The sequence below is a fragment of the Quercus robur genome, chromosome 10 (assembly GCF_932294415.1).
Source record: "Quercus robur chromosome 10, dhQueRobu3.1, whole genome shotgun sequence".
NCBI lineage: Eukaryota > Viridiplantae > Streptophyta > Magnoliopsida > Fagales > Fagaceae > Quercus > Quercus robur.
In genome coordinates this window covers 1,806,276-1,831,697 of record NC_065543.1, presented here as the reverse complement: position 1 = coordinate 1,831,697, position 25,422 = coordinate 1,806,276, and the positions used below count along the sequence as shown (strand labels likewise).

General features: G+C 34.1%; 1 protein-coding gene across 12 annotated transcripts; it reads right to left on the bottom strand.

Moving 5' to 3' along the window:
• Positions 1-1,452: 1,452 nt before the first annotated feature.
• LOC126701565 (FT-interacting protein 3-like) lies at positions 1,453-23,767 on the bottom strand. Of its 12 annotated transcripts, none has more exons than XR_007647400.1 (17): positions 16,092-16,209; positions 15,897-15,987; positions 15,719-15,777; positions 14,290-14,451; positions 14,079-14,148; positions 13,175-14,000; positions 11,870-12,038; positions 10,525-10,645; positions 9,414-9,503; positions 9,099-9,206; positions 5,759-5,840; positions 5,098-5,139; positions 4,733-4,939; positions 3,990-4,374; positions 3,416-3,508; positions 3,209-3,315; positions 1,453-1,532 (listed from the first exon to the last, which is right to left on the bottom strand). XR_007647400.1 is itself a non-coding variant. In XM_050399764.1 (5 exons), exon 5 carries the CDS (start codon positions 20,619-20,621, stop codon positions 18,309-18,311), a length of 2,313 nt encoding a protein of 770 aa, XP_050255721.1. In that variant the 5' UTR covers positions 20,622-20,629; positions 21,677-21,844; positions 22,909-22,956; positions 23,125-23,199; positions 23,345-23,750; the 3' UTR covers positions 18,236-18,308. The 12 variants fall into 12 exon arrangements, 3 of the variants coding, with proteins under 3 accessions (XP_050255721.1, XP_050255719.1, XP_050255720.1); XR_007647408.1 differs by lacking the exons at positions 1,453-1,532; positions 15,719-15,777; positions 15,897-15,987; positions 16,092-16,209 and adding exons at positions 21,677-21,844; positions 22,909-22,956; positions 23,174-23,199; positions 23,345-23,767 and having other exon boundaries at positions 3,135-3,315; XR_007647404.1 differs by lacking the exon at positions 1,453-1,532 and having other exon boundaries at positions 3,138-3,315; positions 13,175-13,289; positions 13,929-14,000; positions 16,092-16,205.
• Between the last annotated feature and the right edge of the window lie 1,655 nt (positions 23,768-25,422).

Sequence of the window (25,422 nt, the reverse complement as noted above, 5' to 3'; positions counted from 1 at the left end):
ATTAACTTGTAGTACACTTATGTATCTCCTATATAAAAAGTACCTCTATACAATTTATTCTTGAGAAATACAATACAAATATTTAGTATTTCTAGAATATTTGTATAAGCATTTTTATAATAGAAAAGTGATCATATTTTAGCCAATCAAATCTAAAATTTAAAGATATCAGGTCATGCAAAGTTGTGTTAAAATTCATAGTTACTATAATAACCGTGTAAATTTACATTAGCACTACTCATTCTGCATTCAAGATTTTAGAATTTTTTACGTATTCCAAGAATGAAAGAAAAGAGTGGATGATAGTTGGTGCGTGTGTGAATTAAGAGAAAAAATTAAAAAATATCAAGAAAAATTGATATCTTTATAAAATGTAGTGTAAAATAGATAATTTGATATGGGGTGTTTTGAAAAATAAGTATATAAAATAGAAAAAAAAATATATGTTCTTATACTAAAATAGACAAAAAAAAAAAAAAAATGCACAAGCTGATATGAATGCTTAATATTAACAATTCATTCTCTACAGTGCAGATGTGCAAAAAATGCACTTGATATGCTCAACCATCAAACTAGCTCTACCTGCATGCATTATTTTATGAATTCTTGTGAGTTAAGGAAAATTTTTAGATACTCTCGGAACATAATATGTTTGACAAATTAAAGCTTACCAAATGTCAAAGGTCCATGTATTTGTAGATCGAGCAATGTACTCCTGAACTCATCTATGGTTAATCTAGGATTAGTTAAAATCTTATCTAATATAAAAATCCTACATTGGATTTACTGTAACATAAGTTCTTAATATCAATAGGTAACCGTCAAAGATTTTTACATTGTGGTCATAGATCATCGGGCCGAACTACATAAATTATTGCATTCTCTCTCTCTCTCTCTTTTTTTTTTTTTTAACAATATTTACTTAATTTATCAAATTTAATAAATACATTTTTTGTTGTAAACATATTAGATTATTAAGTATTTAATTGACCTTTTAAATTGTTTTAGAGTATATATATTTAAAAAATACTTCTTCATCGTACCCCCAATTCCCAAAAGACAAACTTAATTAATGTATATTATCAATAAAACAGAGATGACCAAGCAGCTGATATCACTCTCGTAGCTATTGCTTATTTCAATAATGTCAAGCCATGACCAAGCAATTATGTGGAGTAAAGCTATGACGGGTCTGGTACTACGAGCCAGTTGCTTGCAGGTGTCTATCAAGAAAACTCAGATGTAGAAAGTCATATATGGAGTATGTAACAAGTTAAAAAGAGAAAGAAACAAAATCATCTTCAGGAAATTTCAAGTTGGAAAACAGATCATTTCCACAATAAATTCTTGAAGAAAGAACATATAACAAAACCGATTTAGAAGACATGGCCCAAGCATGAATCAAGTTTATACTATCAACAATAGATAATTAATGATATAGTTTTCTGATTACCTTGTGATAATAAAGTGGTTAATATGTTGACTACGAGTCTAGTTTTCAAAGTCATGCACCGTTAACTCTGGTAGAAACTCTGGAGTCCGGAGCATAGAAAACGAAGTCAATAAATAAAGCTGTCAATTCAATCATCAATGCATGTAAGCCACATTTCCATGAGTGCCTTGTCCAATAATTGTCTATGAAAGGTCTAAGTTTACTACTCTTATTATCTAATACAATCTTTAACGCCCCTACGGAACTCGACCTTGAGCCCATGTTCTCATCAGATGGAAAAATTTTCATGGCTCTAGTTAATTTAGTTAATTTATGCAATTAGGACATAAATTAACCAACTATTTTGAGAAAGTTTTTATAGAAAATTTAAAAAACTGTCAAAACAGTCGATCAATATTTCATTTTTCTATAAAAAATTTTGTACTCTAAAGGCACACGTTAATAAAACCCAATTTTCATATGTGCCAGGCAAACTACATATGAGCTCCACTTAATTATGTGACGTAATTTTACACCCGTATATTATTATTATTATTATTATTATTATGAAAAATACACCCGTATATTATTGTACTTACCAAGAATAAGGCCCAAATCTAACAAAAAGAGTATAGACTCAAATCTCCGGTCATTGAGTGGAGTCCAACATATATTTGGGAAAATATATGGACCCCAACACATAAAGTTGTTAACTTTAAATGGGATTTTTTTTTTTTATAAGATAAATGGGATTTATAATATGAAGTATTATAGATCAATGACCTCAAATTCTAAGACCATGTTTTTGCTAGAAAAGCCAAGTCCATAGTTGATTATCAGGTTAGGTCAAAAAGAGGGAAAATATGGGTTGACCCTGAAAAATTAATCTTAATAAATAAATAAATAAATAAAGTGAATTTTATCATTTTAGGTGAAAGTTTGACTTAATATGAGTCTTGGTTAACTTGGTTAAAGATTGGTCAACAGGGGCATTTTAGTCATTTTAACCTTAAACATAAAAAGATAAAAATAAAAAAAAATAAAAAAAAATTGGGTAATTTGACTTCCAATTAGGATAAATTCCCACTTTTAAACATTCTCATAATACCATTAATGATAATTAAGTTTTATAAAATTAAAATAAAATTATTCATATACGTGTATGCAGAGTTACAATATTATTCTTAGTCATAAGTTGTTTGAATCGGTCACTAAAATTAATTAGATATTCATAAAATCACAATGAAGACCTAATTATTGAAAAAATTATCTCAACAATAAAGAGGAAAAACAAATAATGTTTTAGTCCATAAATTTTATGGATTTTAATTGAAATAAAGATACTTAGGTTTTCTATTATAGTTTATTTTTATATTTGTTTATTACCTAAATGATTGTTGAACAAAGATAGGTTAAAAATTGAAATCCTTTTATCAATTTTAAAACGCGGTTATAGCTCTTAAAAACGTGTCTATAGGACGATTTGGCCTATAGCCGCGTTTTTTTTAGCCACGTTTTCAGCCTTGGCCTAAAACCCATAGCTATAGACTTGATGCGGCTTACAAATGCGGCTATAGCCCTTTGTTTTTTTTTTTTGAATTTTGCTATAGCTGTGTTTTAAAAATGAGGCTATAGTTTTTTTTTCTTCTTCCCAGAAGGCAAACATAATGAAGCACAAGCAGGCAGAATAACACTCAGATAGAAAAAGGCAAACTCATGCCAAAACTTAGATTGGTAAGATGCAAGTTACTTGAAAAAGTAAAAAAAAAAACATACAATTTTGGCTGCTGCTTCCTCATTAACAGGTTTCCATCTTTATGTGTGTAGGTTAATATATAAACCTCATCCCTAGTTGGCTCTTCCCCATTTGGCCTCTTCTCCCTCTGCCCTCACATAGAGAACAAGTTAAGAGTACATTATGGATGAATGTAAAAAAATATGGACCACATAGAGGCAACAAAAATTTACAAAAACATAAGTTACCTCCTCCTCACGTAACCTCGCATAGCTCTTACTCCCTAAAGTATGCACATCCTTCATCTTTGCGCGGCAATCCTTATTTATAGCAGTTTGCACCTACAAAGTTTGATCTATAAATTATTACATTTCCAAATTTCATCTGGAAAGTAGAGTAAAAGATTAATTGAATGTTTAACTCATGTCTCAAAATGTGAATGTCAGTCTTGGGCCAAGCATTCAGACCACCAAAAAAAAAAAAAAAACAGAAGGACCCTCCTATCATGGTGCCTTAGTTGCTCATGTTTAGCCTTTACTATGGACTTAAAGCTCCTCCATTTTGTTGCAAGAGACTTCATGACCCAACTTTTTCCCTTCGGATCAATGTTGAACCTTGACTATAGCATAAAAGGAAAGCATTCAATTACATAACACAGCAAAATGAACTTATATATGCCTGAGCTATCTTATAAGTTGGATACTCTTTTTGAGATGGTTTTGGACTAATGCTTATTGGTGAAACTTAGGTACATTTCCTTCAGAAAACCTAAGGAACTATATGTATGTTTCATTTACTTAAAAAAGAAAAACTTTATAGTACCTGGACGATCTGCCACATATCCTCTTTGGCTGCATCCGGTACAGCCCTCCAGCTGACATAAGTAAGGGGTGCAATGTAGCCATTCCATGCTATGGTACCCATGAAACTGCTGAGCTTGGCAGCCTCACGGCCAATGGGCTGCCCAAATCTGTTGATTGAAACATCTATTCGCTCACCATCAGACAAGTCCCACAAGAAGCAGCATCATGAAGGGCCTCGACACCTCTTTTTCCTAGGCTTGCACACTGACTTGAATGGTTGGTTGTTGTGGCATTCTGGGGCCTCCTGAATCTGCTGCTGTGGACCGGGATTGTTGATCACAGGCCTGATGGACAACCTGACTTATAATTACTGCACCCCATGACAGAGTTTGTAGGTGATTGTCCTACATAAAATAGTAGGGAAATGTCAATATTAGCTACAAAATTAACTCCTAATAATGAGAACCAGATCCTCATTGTTTACATATATTCAAGTCTGTCTTAAATCCTAGTTGTATAAACTAGCAGACATTTTAAGTAACATAACCAAGTGGGAATGAAAACAAGATACTTATAATGCTGTTTGGAAAATTCTAATTAGATGCTTCATAGATCAACTTGTTCCTTGGACAGATAAATAAGCAGATAAAGATAAAATAGTACTAAAATAAGAAACTATAATGAATAAGTTAGTACAACATAAATATTAGTATGCTAAATACTAAACAGATAGCAAGTTAAAGGATTTATCATCTAGCATACCTGCAGTGTCAGCCTGAGGATGGGAGGGCTGGGCTTGGCTAGTCGTCTGCTGCAGCTGCTGTAAATGATATGACTGGTTGAAACTTAGTATGGGCTGCTGTGGCTTAGGCTGGCTGTGTTTGTTGATCATCGGACCCACTGGACGATTCAGCATGTAATTTTTTCTCCTCAAGCCATGATCCCTATGAGGTGGTAAGTGAGATTGTCCTAAAAAGGATAAAAAGCTAATCAATAAAAATTTCAAAATAGATATCTTAATATTGAAATTGGAGACAAACACATAATCCAAATGTATGACTGAAAAGTTATATATAATTTATATTCAACTAGCATTGAAGAGGATTTATATTTGACATGTAACCCACCTGCACTATCATTTGTATAGCCTGCATGAGGTGGTGAGTTTGCTACAAAAGTGAAAAAAAGACCAATCAGTAACAGTTACAACTGAAATACGTATATAATGTCAATAAGAATCTCACAATGCCAAATGCAACAGTCAAAACAGTTTCTTTCATAAAGCAACTGACAAAAACAAGATAGATGAGTATGTAGTTATGATAATGGTTACCATGGCCTGAATTGAGGGCCTGTGTCAGCAAAAGTATAACGAATATGCAGATTGATACTATCATAGGAGTTGTAATATCAATTTTGAAGAGATAAAGCATTGATCTATATATAATTAATAAATATTGCATAGATTGAAAGCTTAAAGAAACAATCATCCCTGATATGAAGAATTAAGTGCATCGCATACCTATGCTACCAATATCACTGCCAGCCTGTGGTTGGCTAAACACATGGGTGGTCGTATAACTATTACATAATGAGTTAAAAAAAATTCCTCCAGTCCGATTTGGTGGTAAACTTTATTTAAAATTAAAAAGAGAAATAAAAAAGACAGAGCGGTTATAAATTAACCCAATTCTTAACGAAGTGCTCATTTAACATGAGGAATGGAAGCTGTCTACAAAATATCAAATTTCTATAATACACTTTGCTACATATGTATATAGATCATACATGCTTATTTTCAGTGATCTTGGCCTCTCCTTGACTCCTTTGCAGCTTGGATGAGATGTACTTGTACACTTTCCTACTTTGCCTGTTAAGAGAGACTCAAAAAACAAAAGTGAGGCTTTTGAAAACAGCATTACTACTATGGTTTAATGGTTATTGGATTTTTTAGAAACAGTTTTGAAAACATTATTAATATCATGGTTGCTACCCCTATGAATGTAAATGGGTTGAGCCTTTAAGTGCACAAGGGCTATGCTAATGCCTCTTCAATTAATCTTTTTCTAACTTTTTAAAAGGACAAAATATATATACTTCAACAAGCTGATAATTACCCCCCAAAAAGGTTCAAACAGATATATATGCATGTGATATATTTACTTTATATTATTATTTCATTCTCTTTAGAATTTGCCTACAGACAATCCCAGACACTAATCAAGGTCCTCAAATACTACTAGTGGAACTTGGGGTAATGATAATATTCTTTTATGATTAATCGCTAAGTCTCAGTGAAATTGGGGTTGTGTCTACATAATCCTTCATCCAGGCCATTGAAGTCTATTTGACCCAGTCCCCAGCAGGACTTAACTTTTATTTTTAGTTTTTACTAGTGGCCAATGCACACCACACGGCTGCGTGCGAATATAAAATTATTTTAAGATGTGATATAATGTATAATTTAATCTCTATTTTTTATTGTAGATAACCTGTTTTTCCTAAAAAATAAACAAATTATAAAAGTATTTACTATCTTTCTATTTTTACAAATACATCATTTTATTATTTTTGGTATTTTTGATTGACATTATTCTTTTTTGAAGTAGACTTTTTTTTTTTTTTTTTTGGACGAAAGAAGATAGTTTGAAGTAGACTGAAATTGACCAAAATGGTCTAAAATGCTATTACGATGCGACTCAATAGAAGTTTAGGAATAACAAATACTACACTTTTGCTTTTAGATTATTATATAAAATATTATTATACTACAACAAAATTTGAATTTATAGTCTCTTTTTTAATGTTATATATTCTTTACCATCATTCAAAAATATCAAAAAATATGTATAACTTGAATAATAAGGACTGGGGTTTGGACTTTAAAGTATTTTTTTACGCTAAGAGACTTACTTTAAAGTTTAAACTGTGGAATCCTGCATGTTTCTTTTCATCCCCAAAAAGAAAAAGAAAAAATCTAGATAACTTATTTCATAAATTTTTTCTTAACTTAAAAAAATAACAGGTTGTGAGTGTTGGGAAAATAAAAATCTTGTCAATAATGTCTATATAAAAGTAATTGTCTACTGCTTACAAATTGTCACTTATGCTGCATTTGTTTCAGGTGAAAACTATTTCAGGAAATTATTTTACACCCTTGTGTGTGTTTGGTATCAAAGGAAAATATGGTCAACCTGAAATTCGTTTATAGTTTTACCGTAAAAAACCCCTTCTCACCCGTAAAACCATTTCCATTCTTATTTTACCTTCAAATGTTTTACACTTCTCACACAATCCTCACACGCACTCATAGACATCACAGACTTGAAGATCTCAACCCACCCCTCCCTCATCACTGATCCACAAACACCCAAGACCCACCTCTTCAATAACTAGCCATGCACCGACGAGTACAGGTTGAGCTCTGATCTTGACAATCGACCGCAAGTTGTGCTCCACCAAGCTCTCCAATGCACTGGCCGATCTGGCCGCCACCACCGATCGCCGATCTGGCCACCACCACTGATCGCCGATCTGGCCGCCACCGATCACCAGCCCACTCCACTCCACCCCCAAACCCACCAATCTGGCCGCCGCCGTCCTCCAGCCACTCCAATCTCTCTCTTTCCCGATCTATCTCTCTTTCCCTCAATCTGTCAATCTTTCTTCCTCCAATCTCGCTGCTATCAGACCCACCTGCCGATCTTGCCGCTGTCAGACCCACCTACCCATCTCACCTCCTCCACACCCACTCACCGATCTGTGGTCCTTTACCTCTCTCTCTCTCAATCTATCTCTCCCTCTCCCTCTCTCACGATTGGTGCTTATATTTGAGAAAGACTGAAATTTTTTTTTGTTATGTTTTATTGTTGATTTGGTTTATATATTTAGATTTCCTATTATAATATTTGTTTGGAAGCAGAGAAAATGTGTTTTCTAAAGGATTTTTAGAAACAAAACCAAACACCTTAAAATATTTTCCAAAATATTTTTTGTAATGTGACCAAACATCTGAAATCATTTTCATTTCTGAAAAATATTTTCACTTGAAGACCATTCTTCTTAGGAATCAAAGCTATAAAGGTAGCATTAAGAGATTTCTCAAACTTACAATGCTGATGGAACTCTTTAAAGACTGCCAAAACATCTCTTTCTACTACCCTCCAGCTTGGGGACTCACTTCTAGTGACTCTATTCCCTTTTTCCTTAGCTCTCTTCTTCTTTGTAATTAATGCTTTTTTTTGTTTTTCTTTTTGTTTCTTCTCGTTTTTGTACTTTTGTTTTGCTGATGTTTTTTGGCATCTAGCAGTTTTTTGAATATATATTTCTTACCTATCAAAAAATATATATATATATTTTCACTTGAAAATATTTTACACTTTGAAATCATTTTACATTGAACCAAACGCAGCCTTAACCCGACTGAAAAAGGAAAAAAAAAAATGTAAAATAAATTGTTTCTGTAGAAAATTTGAATTAAAATCCACACTTTTTTATAATTACTTTATCTTTTTGGTGATTATGGCCTTAGGTTACACATTTCAAATGCCAAAAGCGGAGGGTGGTTGTAGGCTTGTAGCCACTCTAGCTGTGCATTATTTCCTCATTTGGGCCTTAATCCTCATTTGTATGCTTATCAATATTTCAATTGGGCCTGCCCTTTTAAAATATTAAAATCAATACGGAACTGGTTTTAGCACTATAGCAACGTTGTTTTCCTCATTTGGGCCTCAATTGTTGTGGATTTTAACTGGCCAGAATGTCAAATTTGATATCAAAGCCTAATCCAAGCTCTTATTCATTTCTTACTAGGATATGTTTGGTGGTTTCTCTAGCATCTCTATATGGTTGGGTCATTTTATATCTACAAAACAAAAAGAACACTCATTGATAACTTTAATATTGTGGACAATAAAGAGCAATTATCCTGAAGTAAAAACCATAGATTTCGAATCTAATTGCATCTATATTAAAAAAATTGTAATAACAAAAGTAATGCATTTCTTATGTAACTACTCATATTTCTCCCTCAAAAAAACTACTCATATTTAAATGCACATAGAGACAGACACCTTTAAAAGAAAAAAGAAAAAAAAAAAGTATTGAAGGTGAAAGATTCTAGGTTTACCAATAATGTAGAAACCAAGGCTATAGCCAACTCCAGTTCCTCCAAAAACTCATCTTCTAGTTCAAACATGCTTCTGAGCTCTGTAAGAATAAAAAGGACTGTCTCAATCTGCTGAAATATAACCGAAATTTATATTAGTTGAGCTGTCCAATATTAAACTTATACTATTGAGGTTTTCAATTTGGATAAGATACCAAATTGAATTCCAGTGGATTCAGCTGTTAAATTTATTCAAGAACATATAGCCCCAAAAGATGAAGAAAATGAGAGTATTTAATATATTTTGGTAGTTATGATCACAAGTGAAAATTGAACCTTTGAAAAGAATTTAGCAATTGTTGCTTCAATGCTGTCCAAAACTCCCACGGCTGTGCTCAAAGCTTGGTAGATATACTCCTCATCAGCCTACCATATGATTTGGGAATGGAGAAAATTGTTAGAACTATAATTAAATGATGAAATTTACTGACATCCCAGAAGAAATGTTATCACAGGTTGCCAATTAGAATGGATTTAAAACAGTTAAAAATGGCTCCATTAAAAGACAGAAATACAGTGCATTGGTTGGACAACTAGCATTTTTTTTTTTGGATAAGTAAAGGAAAATATATATTAAAGAAGAACACAGCCCCGTACATAGGAAATGTACTAGAAAGGCAAAAGCATCAAGAAACCAAATTACAATGATCAAACAAAACAGGAAGAGAAAAACAATAAAAAGATGGTATAACTAAACACCATTCGAGTAGAGTAAAAAGGAAAAAAGACTTAAACTCAAGAATGGACTGTTCGCGACCCTCAAAGCTTCTAGCATTCCGTTCCCACCAAATACACCACATCAAACAGTGCGGCACCATCCTCCATATAACAATATTACGATGACGCCTGAAGTTACAAGACCAACAATCCAACAAATCCACTACCCTTTGCGGCATCACCCAACAAATACCAAACAAGCAAAAGACCATACTCCACATCTCATAAGCCAAAGGACAGTGAAGGAGGAGATGATCTACAGATTCCCCACACCTTTTGCACATAAAGCACCACTCAAGGACAACAAAACGCCTTTTCCGAAGGTTATCAATAGTTAGAATCTTGCCTAAAGCTGCAGTCCAAGAGAAAAAAGCTACCCGGGGGGAACCTTCGATTGCCACATCATTTTCCACGGGAAAGAAATGGCGGTAGAGGGGGATAGGGAGTGATAATACTTGCTCACCGCGAAACCCCGATTGCTGGACAGCTTCCAACAAAGTTTATCAAAACCAACACCTCACACCTTAGTGGAATAGATCAAAACCATACACGAATCCAAAGATTGTGACTCTTGATCATTCACTAAGCGACGAAATTGTTAGTCCCAAAAAATACTCCCATTAGCATAGCATTTTGAATAGCATTAATTCTCATAAAGACAATACAATACCTTCAAACAGAGGTATCCTCCAAATGTAAGGCCCATTAAAGTGGTTTCTTCTTCCAAAGAGCCCGATGCCTTTACCCCAGCTTCCTTAAGGCAGACAGATTGCATTGTATCAATAGCATACCTGTTATTTTAAATTGTCAGTTAACCCATACATTACTCTTTGACAGACATTACTCTTTGACAACTGAGAATATGTAATTGTCAGTCAAATTTTAGCCTCTCCCACCCCCCCCCCCCCCCCCAACCCCCAACACCTTGTTGTGCCTTTAGGCCTTAAGACACTTGAAAACATTTAATAATAATAAAATAAAATAAAATAAAAAAGGTGCACTAGGCCCAAGCTGGGCCTCATATTGCTTAATTAAACACACCGACAAACCCTTTCGTCATATAGCCAAAAGTCTCCATGGGCTCATTAAATTGGGCTAGTTTGTGAGGCCCACTTATTTGGAAATCATACTTTAATTTCAGATATAATTAGGTGAACTGGGTTTTAACAATTCCACACACATTCAAAAGCTTGCTGATTTGGTCTGCAAGGTTGAAACCCAAACTATCCTATGCCCAACTAGGCCTGGGAAAATGCAACTTATGGTCCAAATCTTTGGCTAGTTGATATTTGAATTTATTTGGGAGAGTTTTACTTACCTTCTTCTCAAAAATAAAATAATAAATGGGAGAGGTTAATTATTTTTTATTATTTTATTAAGATTAAAAAAATAAAATCTAGGTTTATTAAAAGTAAAGTTTAAAAAATCATACATTTTTTTTTTAGAAGAATAAAAAATCATACATAAGTTAAATAAACTGAAAAAATAGTTTAATTTAACCCCAACCGCACCTTCAAATGAATACTTAGTATATAATTCACCCAAAAAATAAGGAAACTACTATTTTATAATTTGCACTGTTCTCATGTGATTCTTGACCAAAGGCAGAAATTCCCCTTCAGTTACTTGACACTGGCCAAGTAGGTAGAGAAGTCTAATTTCCAGATAAAAGGATGCTCAAGTTGGTGACTTTTGATGGAACAAACCCCAAATCTTTGGCTCCCATGTATTAATGTGGAAGGAATCTTACATAGCAGTGAAAGGTTTAGATAGAATAAAAAATAAAGATTCTGTTCCCAAGGAATGTTGCAAGTTAAAGGAAAAATATGAGATAGTTCCTAAATTGAAGAATAGACACAGGGAAAATGCAAATAGAATGAAAATAAATCGAAGCCAATCTCAGTGCCTACTGAGCTTCTTTCAACTTCACAACTTAGTTGATTAAGTGTGGCAGAGCCCAACGCTAGTAACACAGTATAAAACATGAAATTTAACAAGCATGGAAGTTTTCTTACTCACATGATGCACCAAAGATAGTCTTGATTGGAGCTGCAAATGCACTTCCAATAACACCTCCAATTCCATTTGCAGCTTTACCGATGACACCCCCATTGTGAAATATTTCCACAGTCAAGTCTCATTCAAAAGCTGATATCAATTGATATTAGCTCCATAGCAATTGCACTGAGAAAATCAATGGCAAAAAATGAATATTAGGCTATCAAGCACGGGTGCGGGTGCAAGACTTGGCAATTTTTGAAAAACTTGAATGCAGGTGCAGCGATTAAAAAATTTATAAAAATATTTTTATTTATATTTTTAATATATTACTAAGCATACTTTTTCACATTATATAAACAAATACCAAATTTAAGAATAATAGTAAATAATAACTAAAACATGATGTTCATATATTAAACACACAAATTTAAAATCCTTTTATTAAAATCCTTTTCTTTTTATTCTCTCCATTCACCTGCCACTTCAGTGCCAACAAATCACCAACACATCACGTTTAGTCTCATCAGAATATCAACTTTACCTTTTTTTCATTTTTTATTTTATTTCCCCAAGGCTTCCATTTCCCAAAGCTTAATCTACACCACACCTTTTAAAAAAATCTCTACACCAAGTCAGCCTTTTACTTCTACATATTTTTTCTTCTTTCGGTCTTCTTAACCTTCGTTTCTTCCATCACTCCAACTTCCCAGTTCATACCTTTTCTTTTTTTTACCTTTCTTTAGTTTTCTTAAACCAGTTTAAGCAACATCTAGACTGAGTAGAGGCAGGAAAACAAGACAGAGAGAGAAAGAGAAGAAGATTTTGCACCTTTTTTTTTTTTTTGAATTTCGGCGTTTCGACGGTTTCACCCGATACGGACCGATATGGCCCAAGTTGGCGCGAATCAGCCCGATTCAGCACGCATCGGCTTGCATCGTGAAATGAAAAAAAATAAATAAATAAAAATGCGGCACTGACGGGCAAGCACCAGCGTCCCTCGTGCGTCGGGCCGCATCAGACGCGAGTGAAAGTAAAAGGTTATAAACGGTACCCAATATTGCTACAAAGTTCAAACCTATTGTACTTAATATGTTTTTCTCATTCTTATCGATCTTTCAATTTTTCCAATACCATAGATTCCAGAATGCAAATTTGTTCCTTAACTGATGGTCCAGAATTATTTCCCAAATTTGGCCATAAATTTTGAAGATGACAGGGCAATGAGGTCACATTTTACAAGAACACAAAGAAAATAAAATAAAATAAAAAACTTGAAGGACAACAGGCGGTGAACAACATTAGTTAAAGTAAGTTCATACCTGGGTTGGGGGGAAATCTAAAAAAGGATTAAAGTAAGTCCAGATTCCATTGCTCAAAAAGGGACATCAGAAATCACATAGTACTGAAGGGATTCAAAAATTTGTTTTCAACAGCCTACAACAACAACCAAGTCTTAAGTCCCAAAAATTTGGATTCAGATATGGATCCTCAACAGACCAATGAATAATACCTAAAAGATAAGACATTGCTAAGCACTTGAAGTCTGAAGCGACTATGACTCCTATACTTGACCATACAATCAGGAGTAGATTTTAAGAGAAAAAAAACCATCCAAACAGATAACCAATCATTCCCAAACAATCTTTAATCATAAAAGTTCAACTTTTTTAAAGCTTCCTTTTTCAAGGTACAGTTTTTAAAACAAAATCATTTTCAAAAAGCTGAAAATAAGCTGTATCAACCAGGAACCATATATACACCAAAAATCATAATCAGTTTAAAAGTGATATCACATTATTCATCAAAATGAGATCAATTCTGCATTTTATAATGATAAAATTGAAACTGAAATTGACTCATACACAGAGAAATCAGATCTATGGACTCCAAAGTGAATGGCACTATAAAAGTTGAAGATCCAGAACTTCAAGTAGATGCTTACAGTATTGTACACATGCAATTGAAATGCAAAGGCTCATTTCATATGATTTGGGTCTCTCACATGGAGCTGATCCTACATTGCTGGTATAATAGGATATTTTCTGTTTGTGTCACCAGGTAAAATACAAATACCTTTTTATCTTTTGGGAAATTAATGGACTTCAAATATGCAGCAGCAGCAAAAGATGATGCAAAAATTTCCTACTGAAACGATTCAGTTGCATTAGAAATTATGATTAACAAAGCTTAGCAAACATGGGGGGAGAAGAGTCATTAACTAACCTCATTTACATTCAAATCTGAATCTGTGATCCTATCTTTGATCTTTCACATCCTCTTCAATCTCACCATCCTTATGAATTATTAAATCAAGATTTATAATCCCTTCATCTTTATTTCTACTTTTACAAACTTACACTCCATGTATTCTATTTTGAGAGAAACTACCTTTTTTATTTTTTGAGAGAAACTATAGTTAACCAAGGATACATACCATGATAATGTGAGTAATGCCAGAAATCTCTCGCTTTGCAGGTTTCGCTCCGCCTTCTGTTTTCGACCTACCAGCCCCTTCAGAAATTAGCACCCTCAATAAAATCCCATTTGTGCAGAACACAATTGATGAGTTCCTCCCACCTTTGCTTTCCAATCGTATCTAGCATGGAGACAAAGATACAGTTGGTCACTGTAATAGCTCAATGTATAAAGATTTTTTTTGATAAGTAATAAGTTATATTGATATAAAAAGGAACACCCTAGTACACAGGAAGTGAACAAGGGATAAAAAATCAGATACAAAAATTGCAAGAGTCTAGGAAATCAATAAAAGAAGGGAATGATTGATTTTGCAAAGCAAACAACCAATCCCTTAAAGTTCTAAAAAAGAGTAGCTTGAGGTCCGGAAAAGAGCTCTCAATATCTTCAAAACATCTACTATTTCTCTCCCTCCAAAGACCCCACAATAAGCAATGAGGAATGATGGACCAAATATAACCATTTCGATGATGACCAAAGCTGCCTTGCCAACACCGTAACAGCCCCAAAACACTGTGCGGCATAACCCAAGTAACTCCAAATAGACCCAAAACCATAGACCATAGATCCCTAGCAAAAAGACAATGAAGGAATAGATGGTCAACCGATTCACCATTTCTCTTACACATGTAGCACCAATCCAAAATCCACACCTTCCTTTTTTGTAAATTATCAATCGTCAAGCATTTCCCTAAGGCAGCAGTCCATACAAAGAAAGCTACTCTAGAGGGAATCTTCTGCTTCCAAATACTTTTCCAAGGAAAACCATAGAAAGTGTTGCCAACTAAAATTCTATAATAATTACTAACCACGAAACCCTTATCTTTGCTAGGTATCCAACACATTTTATACTAACATAAAGTACATTTACGCTTCCATGTAAACATTCCATTGCTACTGCTTAAGTAAGGTGCATACCAAATTACATACAGAAAAATCAGGATATCATATTTTGATATTTATTCCTAAGAAAGAAACAATAACTTGCCATTATGCAAAATCCACAGCAGCAGAATCCCAACCTAATTATTTTGTTTTGAATGTCTTTGGATGGACCATCAAATTTGTGTAATTTCATACATTCATTCTACTCTTAACCTTGCAAGGGAACTTATGGGTATCTAGCTGGTATACTCTATTTGTCCCCTTTCTACTCTTTGTAAATTTCATATATTAATACAATTGATCTTACGTGACCCAAAAACCTAAAAATAAAAAATAAAGTTCCTTCGCTGGTATCAATAACATGCGGTTCAGAAAAGAAAACTATATTTTAAAAAATATTCATTATGCAAATTTCCACAAAATTGTTTCAAAAATGGTTGTATTGAAGTGTATACAGAAGATAGAGGGCATCCCAGTACATTAAGAGAAGTTGTGAACATTACCTTGTATCCAACATCATCACCAACATTCCCTCCTCTTTCATAACAGATTCTCTCAGCAACTAATTACAAAAATTACCCAGAGTTTCAAAATCATGTTTCACCCTAAGCTGAGAAATTAAAATTTATATAACAACTAAGGGAACTAAGCACTTTGGAGGCCATAGCAAAGAGTGCACACCTGATGTCGCTGAGATACAGCGAGGTTGAGTACACACAATTTTACAGGCCTCACCCTTACCCCACATATTATCTAGAAGATATTGAGGGACCTGAATCACGTTTGATGAGAAATTGAGAATATTAGTAAAAGTAACACCAAGAAAATTGAAAATTTATATATTTGCAGTGAAAAGCCAGCATCATGAACTTTTACAATTTTGTTGAATGCGTGCTCGGTAACAGAACATCATAATGCAGATCAGGTTTTGTAAGGATAGAACAAGAGGGCAAAAAAAGAAAGGGGGGGCATAACCGTAATACACGAAAGGTATACAAAAGAAACACCTAGAAACAAAATCAAGCATCTAAAATTTAAGAAATCAATAAACTCCAACAAACTTGAAAAATAATGATAATTTATCTCTTCTTTATGTAATATAATATGGGCAAAACTTAGATACAGTACATTATGTACAGTACGTTAGGTACTCCTCTTAAAATTAAAACATCTGTCCACTGAGTTAACAGTGAAACTAGCGTTAAGTCTCCGTCTATTTTTTTTGAAATTGAGATTCACTTAACGCTAGTTTCACTGTTAACTCAGTGGACAGGTGTTTTAATTTTAAGAGGGGTACCTAACGTACTGTACATAAGGTACTGTATCTAAGTTTTTTTTTTTTTTTTTTTTTGGTGGAAAAAAAGGGGGAGCGGGGCGACCATATGTGACTTACCCCCCAGGGTGTGACCTAATAGAGGCACCCCCCGCTAGGGAATGTTGGATTGAGCCATAACTACTGTGACTGGGACGCCACAGACCTCACCCTAGCACCCCAAGAGAGCCAGAGTGTGGGGCGCATTGCATGTCATAAATCCCCCCCCCCACATGGTACCCGCCACAACTCGAACATGGGACCATGAGCATGCATGCGGGACCCCACACCGCTGGGCCACCCATAATGTATCTAAGTTTTGCCCTATATAATATATGCCTGCTATACATTAACCTCTGTTGTCCACTACTCAACTAAAGATCTATTAAAAAAAACTTAGGCTATAGGTCATTGATGGTAGGCTAAGATCATGATACATGGTAAAACAATTTTATTAACAAAAAACTAATTCATAAAAGAAGAACGAAGCAGCCAAAAAACATACGAACAGAAAAAAAAATATATACAAAAACAACAACAAAGGGAATTATGTACAAAAAGATACAGAGTCTAAAAACGACAGAATGGAATCATCCCTAGAATTGAATCCCCAAGCACGAAAAAAACAAACAAAAGCCCTACAAACAATGCTAACAGCTGGTCCCCTTTTAACCTTGGATTTTGAAATTTTAAAAAAAAAAAAAAAAACAATGTGAGATAATTACATCATAATTTACATACATAAAACTATATGAATCAAATCCTTGTAACATGTCCTCTTGTTTGGAATATCAAATTGATTGAAGAGGATGTGTTTTTGCCGTTAGCTTCACTCAACAGCACTTTAGGGTGAGGCATTTTGATGAATAGAGGGTTTGATTAAATTTTTAATTATAATTTTGCCTAAAGCCGCGTTTTTAAACCACAGCTGTAGGCAAAGCTAAAGCAATGGCCCATGCAAACGAACAAATACAAATTGATAGGGTAACTCTTTATTATTAAAAACGATGGCTGAGTATTGCCCATAAGCAGTTGATCATACTCTTACAAATAGTAGCTACACAAGTAGTCCACCAACAAATCTAGAATATGAAGATGCATCTGATTTCCAAAAAAAAAAAAAATTCCTATCTGGAAAATTTGAACAATTATTCTAAACGCATATATGCCAAATAGTTAAGTAATCCGTGCTTCGATGAATATATTATTTACCATTATATATAGATTCAATACAACTTTGTTATTTCCCTTTTTACAAAATATATATATTCCCTTTTTACAATATATATATATATATATATATATATATATATATATTACGGCAAGCAAGCGTACTTAACAACGACGGGAGACCGCAGCAAATATGTTACATAATTTTCTCAATTCAATCATTTCTACCTCAACAATTTGATTCTAGGTACTAGGAGTAGCAATTTCATATTTCCTCAGTGTCTCGGTGTAATTAATTTGTGTTGCCATATCTCTTCCCAAAATACTGATTGCATCACATAATTCAAGCATTGTAGGCCTTTGACCAGCAAAGGGGTTAAAACAAGTACATGCAATTCTAAGGAACTGAAAGATTTTGCCTACAAACCCTCGGCCTAAAACTTAAAAGTGCAATACAAAATCCATTAAAAATAAAAGAAAAAACAACACCAACCACCAAAGAAATAAAACAATATTAAATATTTCCACAAATTGTGCCTAGTCCAATGTAAAATCTATTAAAAATAAAGTAAACTGGAACATCCCAAAATTAGCAAAAAATATTTGAGTTCTCAAAACATGCCATCAGTTTTTGCAGACATCCTCCGCAAGAAGTTTTGGGGAACTGAAGGAAAATCAACACGAAGTCTTGGATGCATTAGCACATGAGTACTTGTAAGAACAATGATATAGTGAAACGGAATCTTATATGTCACCAAGCAAACAATCAAAGAGAAACACACAAAGATAGCTGTAGCTCTAGGATCTCGCCAACTCAACAAAGACTGCAGCCTCTCCCCTTGTGTTGCCAAGTCGCCCAACACCGTTTGCATCCTTGCAGCAATGATCCTCAATCGATCATATCTCCATTTAAGAACTTCACCTGTCTTCCTAGATGGTATTGGATCAAACTCTTCATCAAGTTCATCTTCATTTGTTGTATAAGCATGAGACAAGTTGGCATCCACATGAGGAGGAAGTCTTGGTCTCTTTCTATAGCGCCAAAGCCCAGTTAAGAAAAGGAAGAGAAACATTGCAGGTAATATTACTTGTGGAAAGAAAACCACCAGTAGGAATAATATGTAAATGAAAATAGTAGTGGCAGGATTTGTCCAATTGCGTATCTTCTTAAACCAGTTGATCATAGCAAGAAAACCAGTCAAGAGTGTTGTGACTCTATCATAATTCGCTTTGCTTTTCCGTATGCTCCATGTTTGTGATCCAACATCTAGTATGTAGCCAATGACCTCCTTCCTTAATGGTGGCTGAGAATTGCTTAAGTTCAAGGAGATCAAGTAAACAGCTTGTTGCCTTAAAGTATCAAGCTGATATACTGACAGTGGGCTTAAGTAGTGCATCTTGGGGAGTAGTGGTTGCGAATAAGTATTAATTGTATTAATCAAAGATGAACAAGAAAATCTCACAGCCAATTGAACTTCTCCCATCTTTTTTAACCCAGAAGGTTGTAGGATAACAAGCGGATAAGAAAGTATATAAACACGATTCATCTCAAGCGTGGATAGGCGAATCCTTACCTTCCCAATCCTTTGATGCCATGGCCCTCGAACTGTATCCACTCCTTGTATATGACCATTATCAAACACTCCAATTGAAATGACAGTACATGGATCATAAACATCCCATGTATATTGTTCGTTCCATTGTGGAGCGAGACTATTAACAATTGTCCTTGTCTGCACCCACCGTGAACCATATTTAGCCACACAATATGCATCTGTGCGATTCTCCATTGGTTTCATTTCTGGCAGCCCAGTAGCTTTCAAGATTCCCAAATGCAAAACACCAATGACAGGTCTCCACAATGGTTTTGCAGTGGGCCTAAGATCACTGCTATATTGGGTGCACTCATCAAGAACATGGTACCCACCATCCAAAGATATCCTCATATTAAGCTTACTAGCAAACTTGACTTGCTTTTGTTCAGTCTTTAATTCTTCTGGCATATCAAGATTATACCATTTGCTAGATGCAGGTGCATTATTCATCCTCTTTTGCACATTTGACAAAGCCATTACATACCTCCCTAAACTCACACTTTCCTCCTTTGGATGCAACTTATTCTCTACACTCAAAACCAAAGAATCATCAAAAGGTTCTGCTGCAACAAACATAATGTCTTCATTCCATGTGGGATTCACATTCTTCTTTGGCGATACTTTACTCCTCACAACCACAGTCCCAAGTGTAGCCTTCACAAAGATTTCTGGGTCTTTCATATTCTTATCTCTAAGTACCAAGTCTTGAGCTTGAATCACATTAACTCTAAGATACCAAAGCCTAGGTGAATAATATTGCTGCGAACGTGTTAAAGCAACACCATCATTGCTGATAATTGTTGAATCAGATTGCCAGGCACCGGAAAAGGCTTCATCCACCTGCGTTCCCATCCAAAAAGACATCATCACCTCTGCTGTAACCTTCTTCTTGTTCTTGTCCTCCAATCTATACCATTGTGGTGCCAAACAACTATCAGGTGGAGCACGTAAAGGAGCATCACTAACCAGGAACGAAACTTTACCAATGATTTCATTTGTTATGTTAGCCCTATCCTTGACTATAACCTCCACTTCAGCTGTTTGAATGTGTTCTTTCTTAAAAGCAAAAACTTGATACCATTCAGGGTTCGACTTCTTCTGAAGGAATCTAGTCGTGGCCTTATAGTTTCCGAGCTTCACTTCAACATAAGGGTCACAAGTATTGGGCCCAGCAAGTCCTATCAAATTTCTAGCCTGTAAAATATTTACAAACAAGTAGTTCATGTGCTCGACAAGATCATAGGCAGTTGCAGGACCTATAGTAAACTTTGTGGCACTAATGTTTGCCGAGGTCTCCTTAATGGAGAAATCTTCTTTTGGCTTTGTCATTGCTTAATCTGCAAAAATAGCTGGGTGTTCATAAAAGGTTGAAACTCTACCACTAATTATACCTAATTGGGGAACAATAAACTTCATGCACAAAAGCCTTAAGCTTCTTGTTATGTTACTCATGAGGTTAGAATGATACATATGCATGCAGTAGCTAAATTATATCGTGCCTAACGTATAATGCATCCATGGACAAAATAAAGCCAATCCACGAAGTTGCACCAATTCTAGTATTGATTATTACAAGTCGCATTGTCCTAAACCATTAATTGAAAAAGAAGAAGCAACCAACCTCACCACCAATTTTTGCTATATATAGATGCCCTGTGAGTAGAATGGGAATTACTTTATTTTTGAATAAATAAAGAACATCATTACAGGACTCCTCTCCTCCCCCAAAAGAGAATCAAACATGCATGCCCCCCCATCCCTCAAGACACGGATGGTTTGCATTGTCAATATGGTAACTTTTGATTAGAGATATTAAGATCATTTTTAATCTATCACTAACACCACTTATTTTAACATTAATCTCAACATATTACTCAACAATTGGGATGACCCCAAAGAGAGTGGAGATCAAAATTACTACAACTACGCAACCAGAGTAACCATTAAAAAGATTCACTACTTTGGTGAACAATAACTTCATGCACAAAAGCTTAAAGCTTCTTGTGACGTTACTTATGTGATTAGAAGGATTGATAAGCTTCCAATGGATAGCGAAGAGTCTCAAGTTCTCTCATGAAGAAGAATCTAGATTTTCCTCTTCCTTACTTATTGTAAGAAAAAAAAAAGGGTAAATTAAAATCATGTTTAAAGTACCATGCATTCATGAACCATGTAAAAGTAGGCGTAAACATAGATGATCAATGATATATTCTGAAAAATAAAATAAAGAAAAAAGACCTAGGAAGACAGAATCCAATAAAATTGAAGTAATAAAAGCATGAGAATTATGGTACTTGATGATGATGGAAGTAGAGCTAATATAATGCAAGTTACATAAATTCTAAACAGTTGCAAGACAAATTGTGCCATATAAAGAAAGATACCTGAAGGAGAAGGGAGCACCTATCGAGGCTCTTCCAAACGAACGTTGTGTTGCTTTGAAACCTTTCCTTTTATATATAGGTTAGGATTGAAGGTTGCAGCTAGGTAAAAGCTCAACAACTGCACCGCCCTATAACATGAGCTATATATTCCACCGCCAATGTGGATCCCTACAATAATAATGAAACAAAAAAAATAAATAAATAATTATGAATATAACATAACCCAAAAGAATTCTGCACCAGAATATATTAAGTGATGACTCGTATTATAACCACACGATGCACAACTTATTAATTATTAATTTAAGAAAATATAAATTTAATTATCATATATAAATAATTTTAAATAGGCAGTAACCTTTTTCTTAAATTTGAGGTATTGAGAATATCTAAATTCATATATTTAAATTATAATAAATAAATTATTCTAAATTATTTTTTTAATAATTGTGCCAACTTTTTTTTCCCTTAAATTTGCTATTTTTTGAGTATTTAAATTCACATACAATTTTGAAGGGTTTGTAATAGAAAACTTGCTTATTATGTTGCAAAACACACCCAACAGCACCGCTTAATTATATATGACTAAGTGTGGACTAACATAGATTGGTTGGGTAGGTTTGAATCTCATGAAATGCGACATGGTAAAAAAAATAAATAGTACATTAGGACGGTTTAAGCTTGGATTCAAATTGGTTTAATAGATCAATGATTTCAATTGAAAGGTAAAAAATTCACTTTTGATTTCAACAAAAGGATCAAAAATCATGTTTTTTTTTTTTTTTAATACCTTTTTAACACAATAATTGCATTGGATCCAAATACGTTTAAACTCCATGACTGAATATGAGGTGCAAAGAAGAACCGTGTTCATTTTTATTTTTATTTTTATTTTTATTTTTCTGGGGGAGGGGAAACTAAAACTAAAAGAGAAAGTTATAGGGGCACATGAAAATCTCAAAATATTTTCACAACACCTTAGTTTTGCATTGTGGTGGGTCCTAATATAATTTTTTTTTTTTTTTTTCATTTTATTAATTGTGAAACTTTTATGTACATAATTCAAACTAAAATTAAAAAATAAAAAGTAGTTAAATTTACTACCTGATGCTAAATTTACTAATACCTATAGAACTCATTTTAATACATGCAGTTGCAAGCCAAATTGTTCTTTATAAGGTTGCAAAAAAGCAAAAGACTGAAAATAAAGACTTGAATTGAAAGAGTATCACCTGAAGGAAAGAAGGAATTGTACGTTGTCTGACCCCTAGTCTAAAACCCTGATATGCAAAACAAACTCAACAACATCAGTTAACCATATATATAATTCAGTGTAGGTTAACATAGATTCTTTGGAATTCTCCAAAAAAAAATACATAGATTCTTTGGGTAGGTCCGAATCTCAACTTTTTAATATTGTAGTTAGTTTTTTTATTATAAATATTTACCTGAAACTAAGATTCTAAATATGAAAATTTTGAACACACACAAACATACCTTAGAGAAAGGCAAGAGCAATAAACCTAGAAATTGAACAGCCGCCGTGAAAAAAAAGACTAATAAGAATCAAGTATTTATAAGAAAATGTTATAGAGTCCTAATTGTTATAGAATTCGGATTGAAAAAATAAAAAATAAATAAATATATTATAGAGTTCTTATTAGATACCTTTGGGCACCGACGTAGTTGATGGGCCAGGAGCTCGACCTCGACCTCGGTTCGATGTTTGTGGGTTTGTGGGTATGGTGGGCATGGTGGGTTATCTGTGGCCATGGGCTTGATGAGACCCACGGAAAATGGGGGGCCGTTTTAGGGTTGTAGAGGTTGGATGTGGCAAATCGGTGGTCTGAGGAAGGAGATGGAGGCTTCGGTTTGTGGGTATGGTGGGTCTGTAGATGCGATGCTTGATTTGCTGTTGGTTGCAAGTTTATGGGTCTGATCGAGGAGGAGCTGGTAGAGGACTGAGGAAGAAGAAGATGGAAATGGCAGACCATCGTGCTGGTACAGGACTGAGGAAGAAGATGGAAAAGCAGAGCTTACTTTTTTTTGTTGGTTTTATTTTTGTTAAGGGATGACACAATGTAGGCGTTAAATGGACCAATTCACTATAGCCATTTTAAAATGTCTTTGAATTTTTATTCTCTTTTTCTTTTCTTTTCTTTCTTTTTTTTTTTTTTTTCTTCCTTGATAAAATTATTTTCATGATATAACTAAATATGCTTTATGTGTCTAGTCTTGACATTGAAAAATGGAATGATAAAAATTTCTGATTAAGTGAGGTCCAACGTAAAATTGTTTAAAATATGAAAATAATACATTAAACGCAACCATACGTTTTACAAAAATTCGCACACAAACATCCATATAGCTACTATTTGAGAAATGCACGAGAAAAATCATCTCAGCCAGTTTTAATATCTGTTATTATTAGAATAATTAGTTTACATTAGGTAATCAAAGATGAATTCAAGAGCATGAGTACCAACTATGTTTTGATATAAATCATAAATAGATCCATTTTAAACAAAGACAATGTTTTTCCTTTATTTAGAGAGTTTAGGGCTGACCTTGCAAGTTGCAATAATGGTAATGATGCATTAAAAAACTCTAATTAAAAAAAAAAAACAGAAAAGATCTCTTGAAAATTTTGTAGGTCATCGGTTTTAATGATCCCAAAATCATATTTTCTAATTTATGGCTTATTTGGATGTTTAAAAAAGGAGGGAGAGTAATCCAATTACCTTGTTTGGAAGTTTTTTAAGAAAGGAATGAGAGGGGTTTGGACTTTGGAGGGGTTTCAACTCCCTCTAACCCCTCATTTTTAATTGTCCCAAATTGGGGAGATTTGGAGGAAGAATAGAGTAGATAAATTATTGTCCAAGTAAATTCCCTAATTTACCCTTTCTAAATTAACAAAATTACACACAAATTATTTTTTGTTTGTTTCCTGAGAAAATTTAAGTTGAATGAAAAAATTAAAAAATAAAATAAAAAAATAAAAAATAAAAAAGACCTGAGATTCACTGTTTTTGTTTGCTTTGATTGAAGCTTCACTATTTTAGCGAATGTAACAACAATAGATCCGGTGAGTTTCCGACAACTTCTTCACAGAGCCGGCAGCTCGTCATGGCCTGCGCGTCGGAGAACTTGGACGAGTTGATCCAACAACTCGTCTCTAACATCCAGTCCTGTTCAATTAAGGAGCAAAAGCAAGCGGCCATGGAGATCAGACTCATCGTGAAGAACAAGTCAGAAAATCGGCTCAAAATTGCTAAAGCCGGCACGGTTCAGACTAATCATCGCTGCGATCGAGTACATCACCGACCTGAACCACGGTCGTTGACCTGCCGGTCTAGTCGCCGGAGTTGTTTATCAACTTAGCAAGTTGTAACGCTTGCTTCGACTTCTCCAAATTGCCGTGGAGATCGCCGATCGGACGAGTTGACCCAGCGGAGAAGGATACCGAGTTTTGAACTTTCCAGGGGTATTTTCTCTAAAAAAAAAAAAAACTTTCCAGTGTTATTTTGTTTTATTTTTTTTTAAATTTTATTTCTGCTTCTCAAAAAAAAAAAAAAAAAAAAATCACTAACATATTCTAAGATTTGAACAATGATAATCAGGTTCAAGACTTTACAAAACTGATAAATTAATTATAAACCAATGTTGCAAGTCCTTTTTTTTTTTTTTTTTTTTTTTATGTGGCAAGTCCATTTTCAAATAGGGGTAAATTTGTCTATTTAAATTAT

Excerpts from the sequence above, each read along its gene's own strand:
- LOC126701565 (XM_050399764.1), bottom strand. The coding sequence starts at position 20,621 with ATGACAAAGCCAAAAGAAGATTTCTCCATTAAGGAGACCTCGGCAAAC.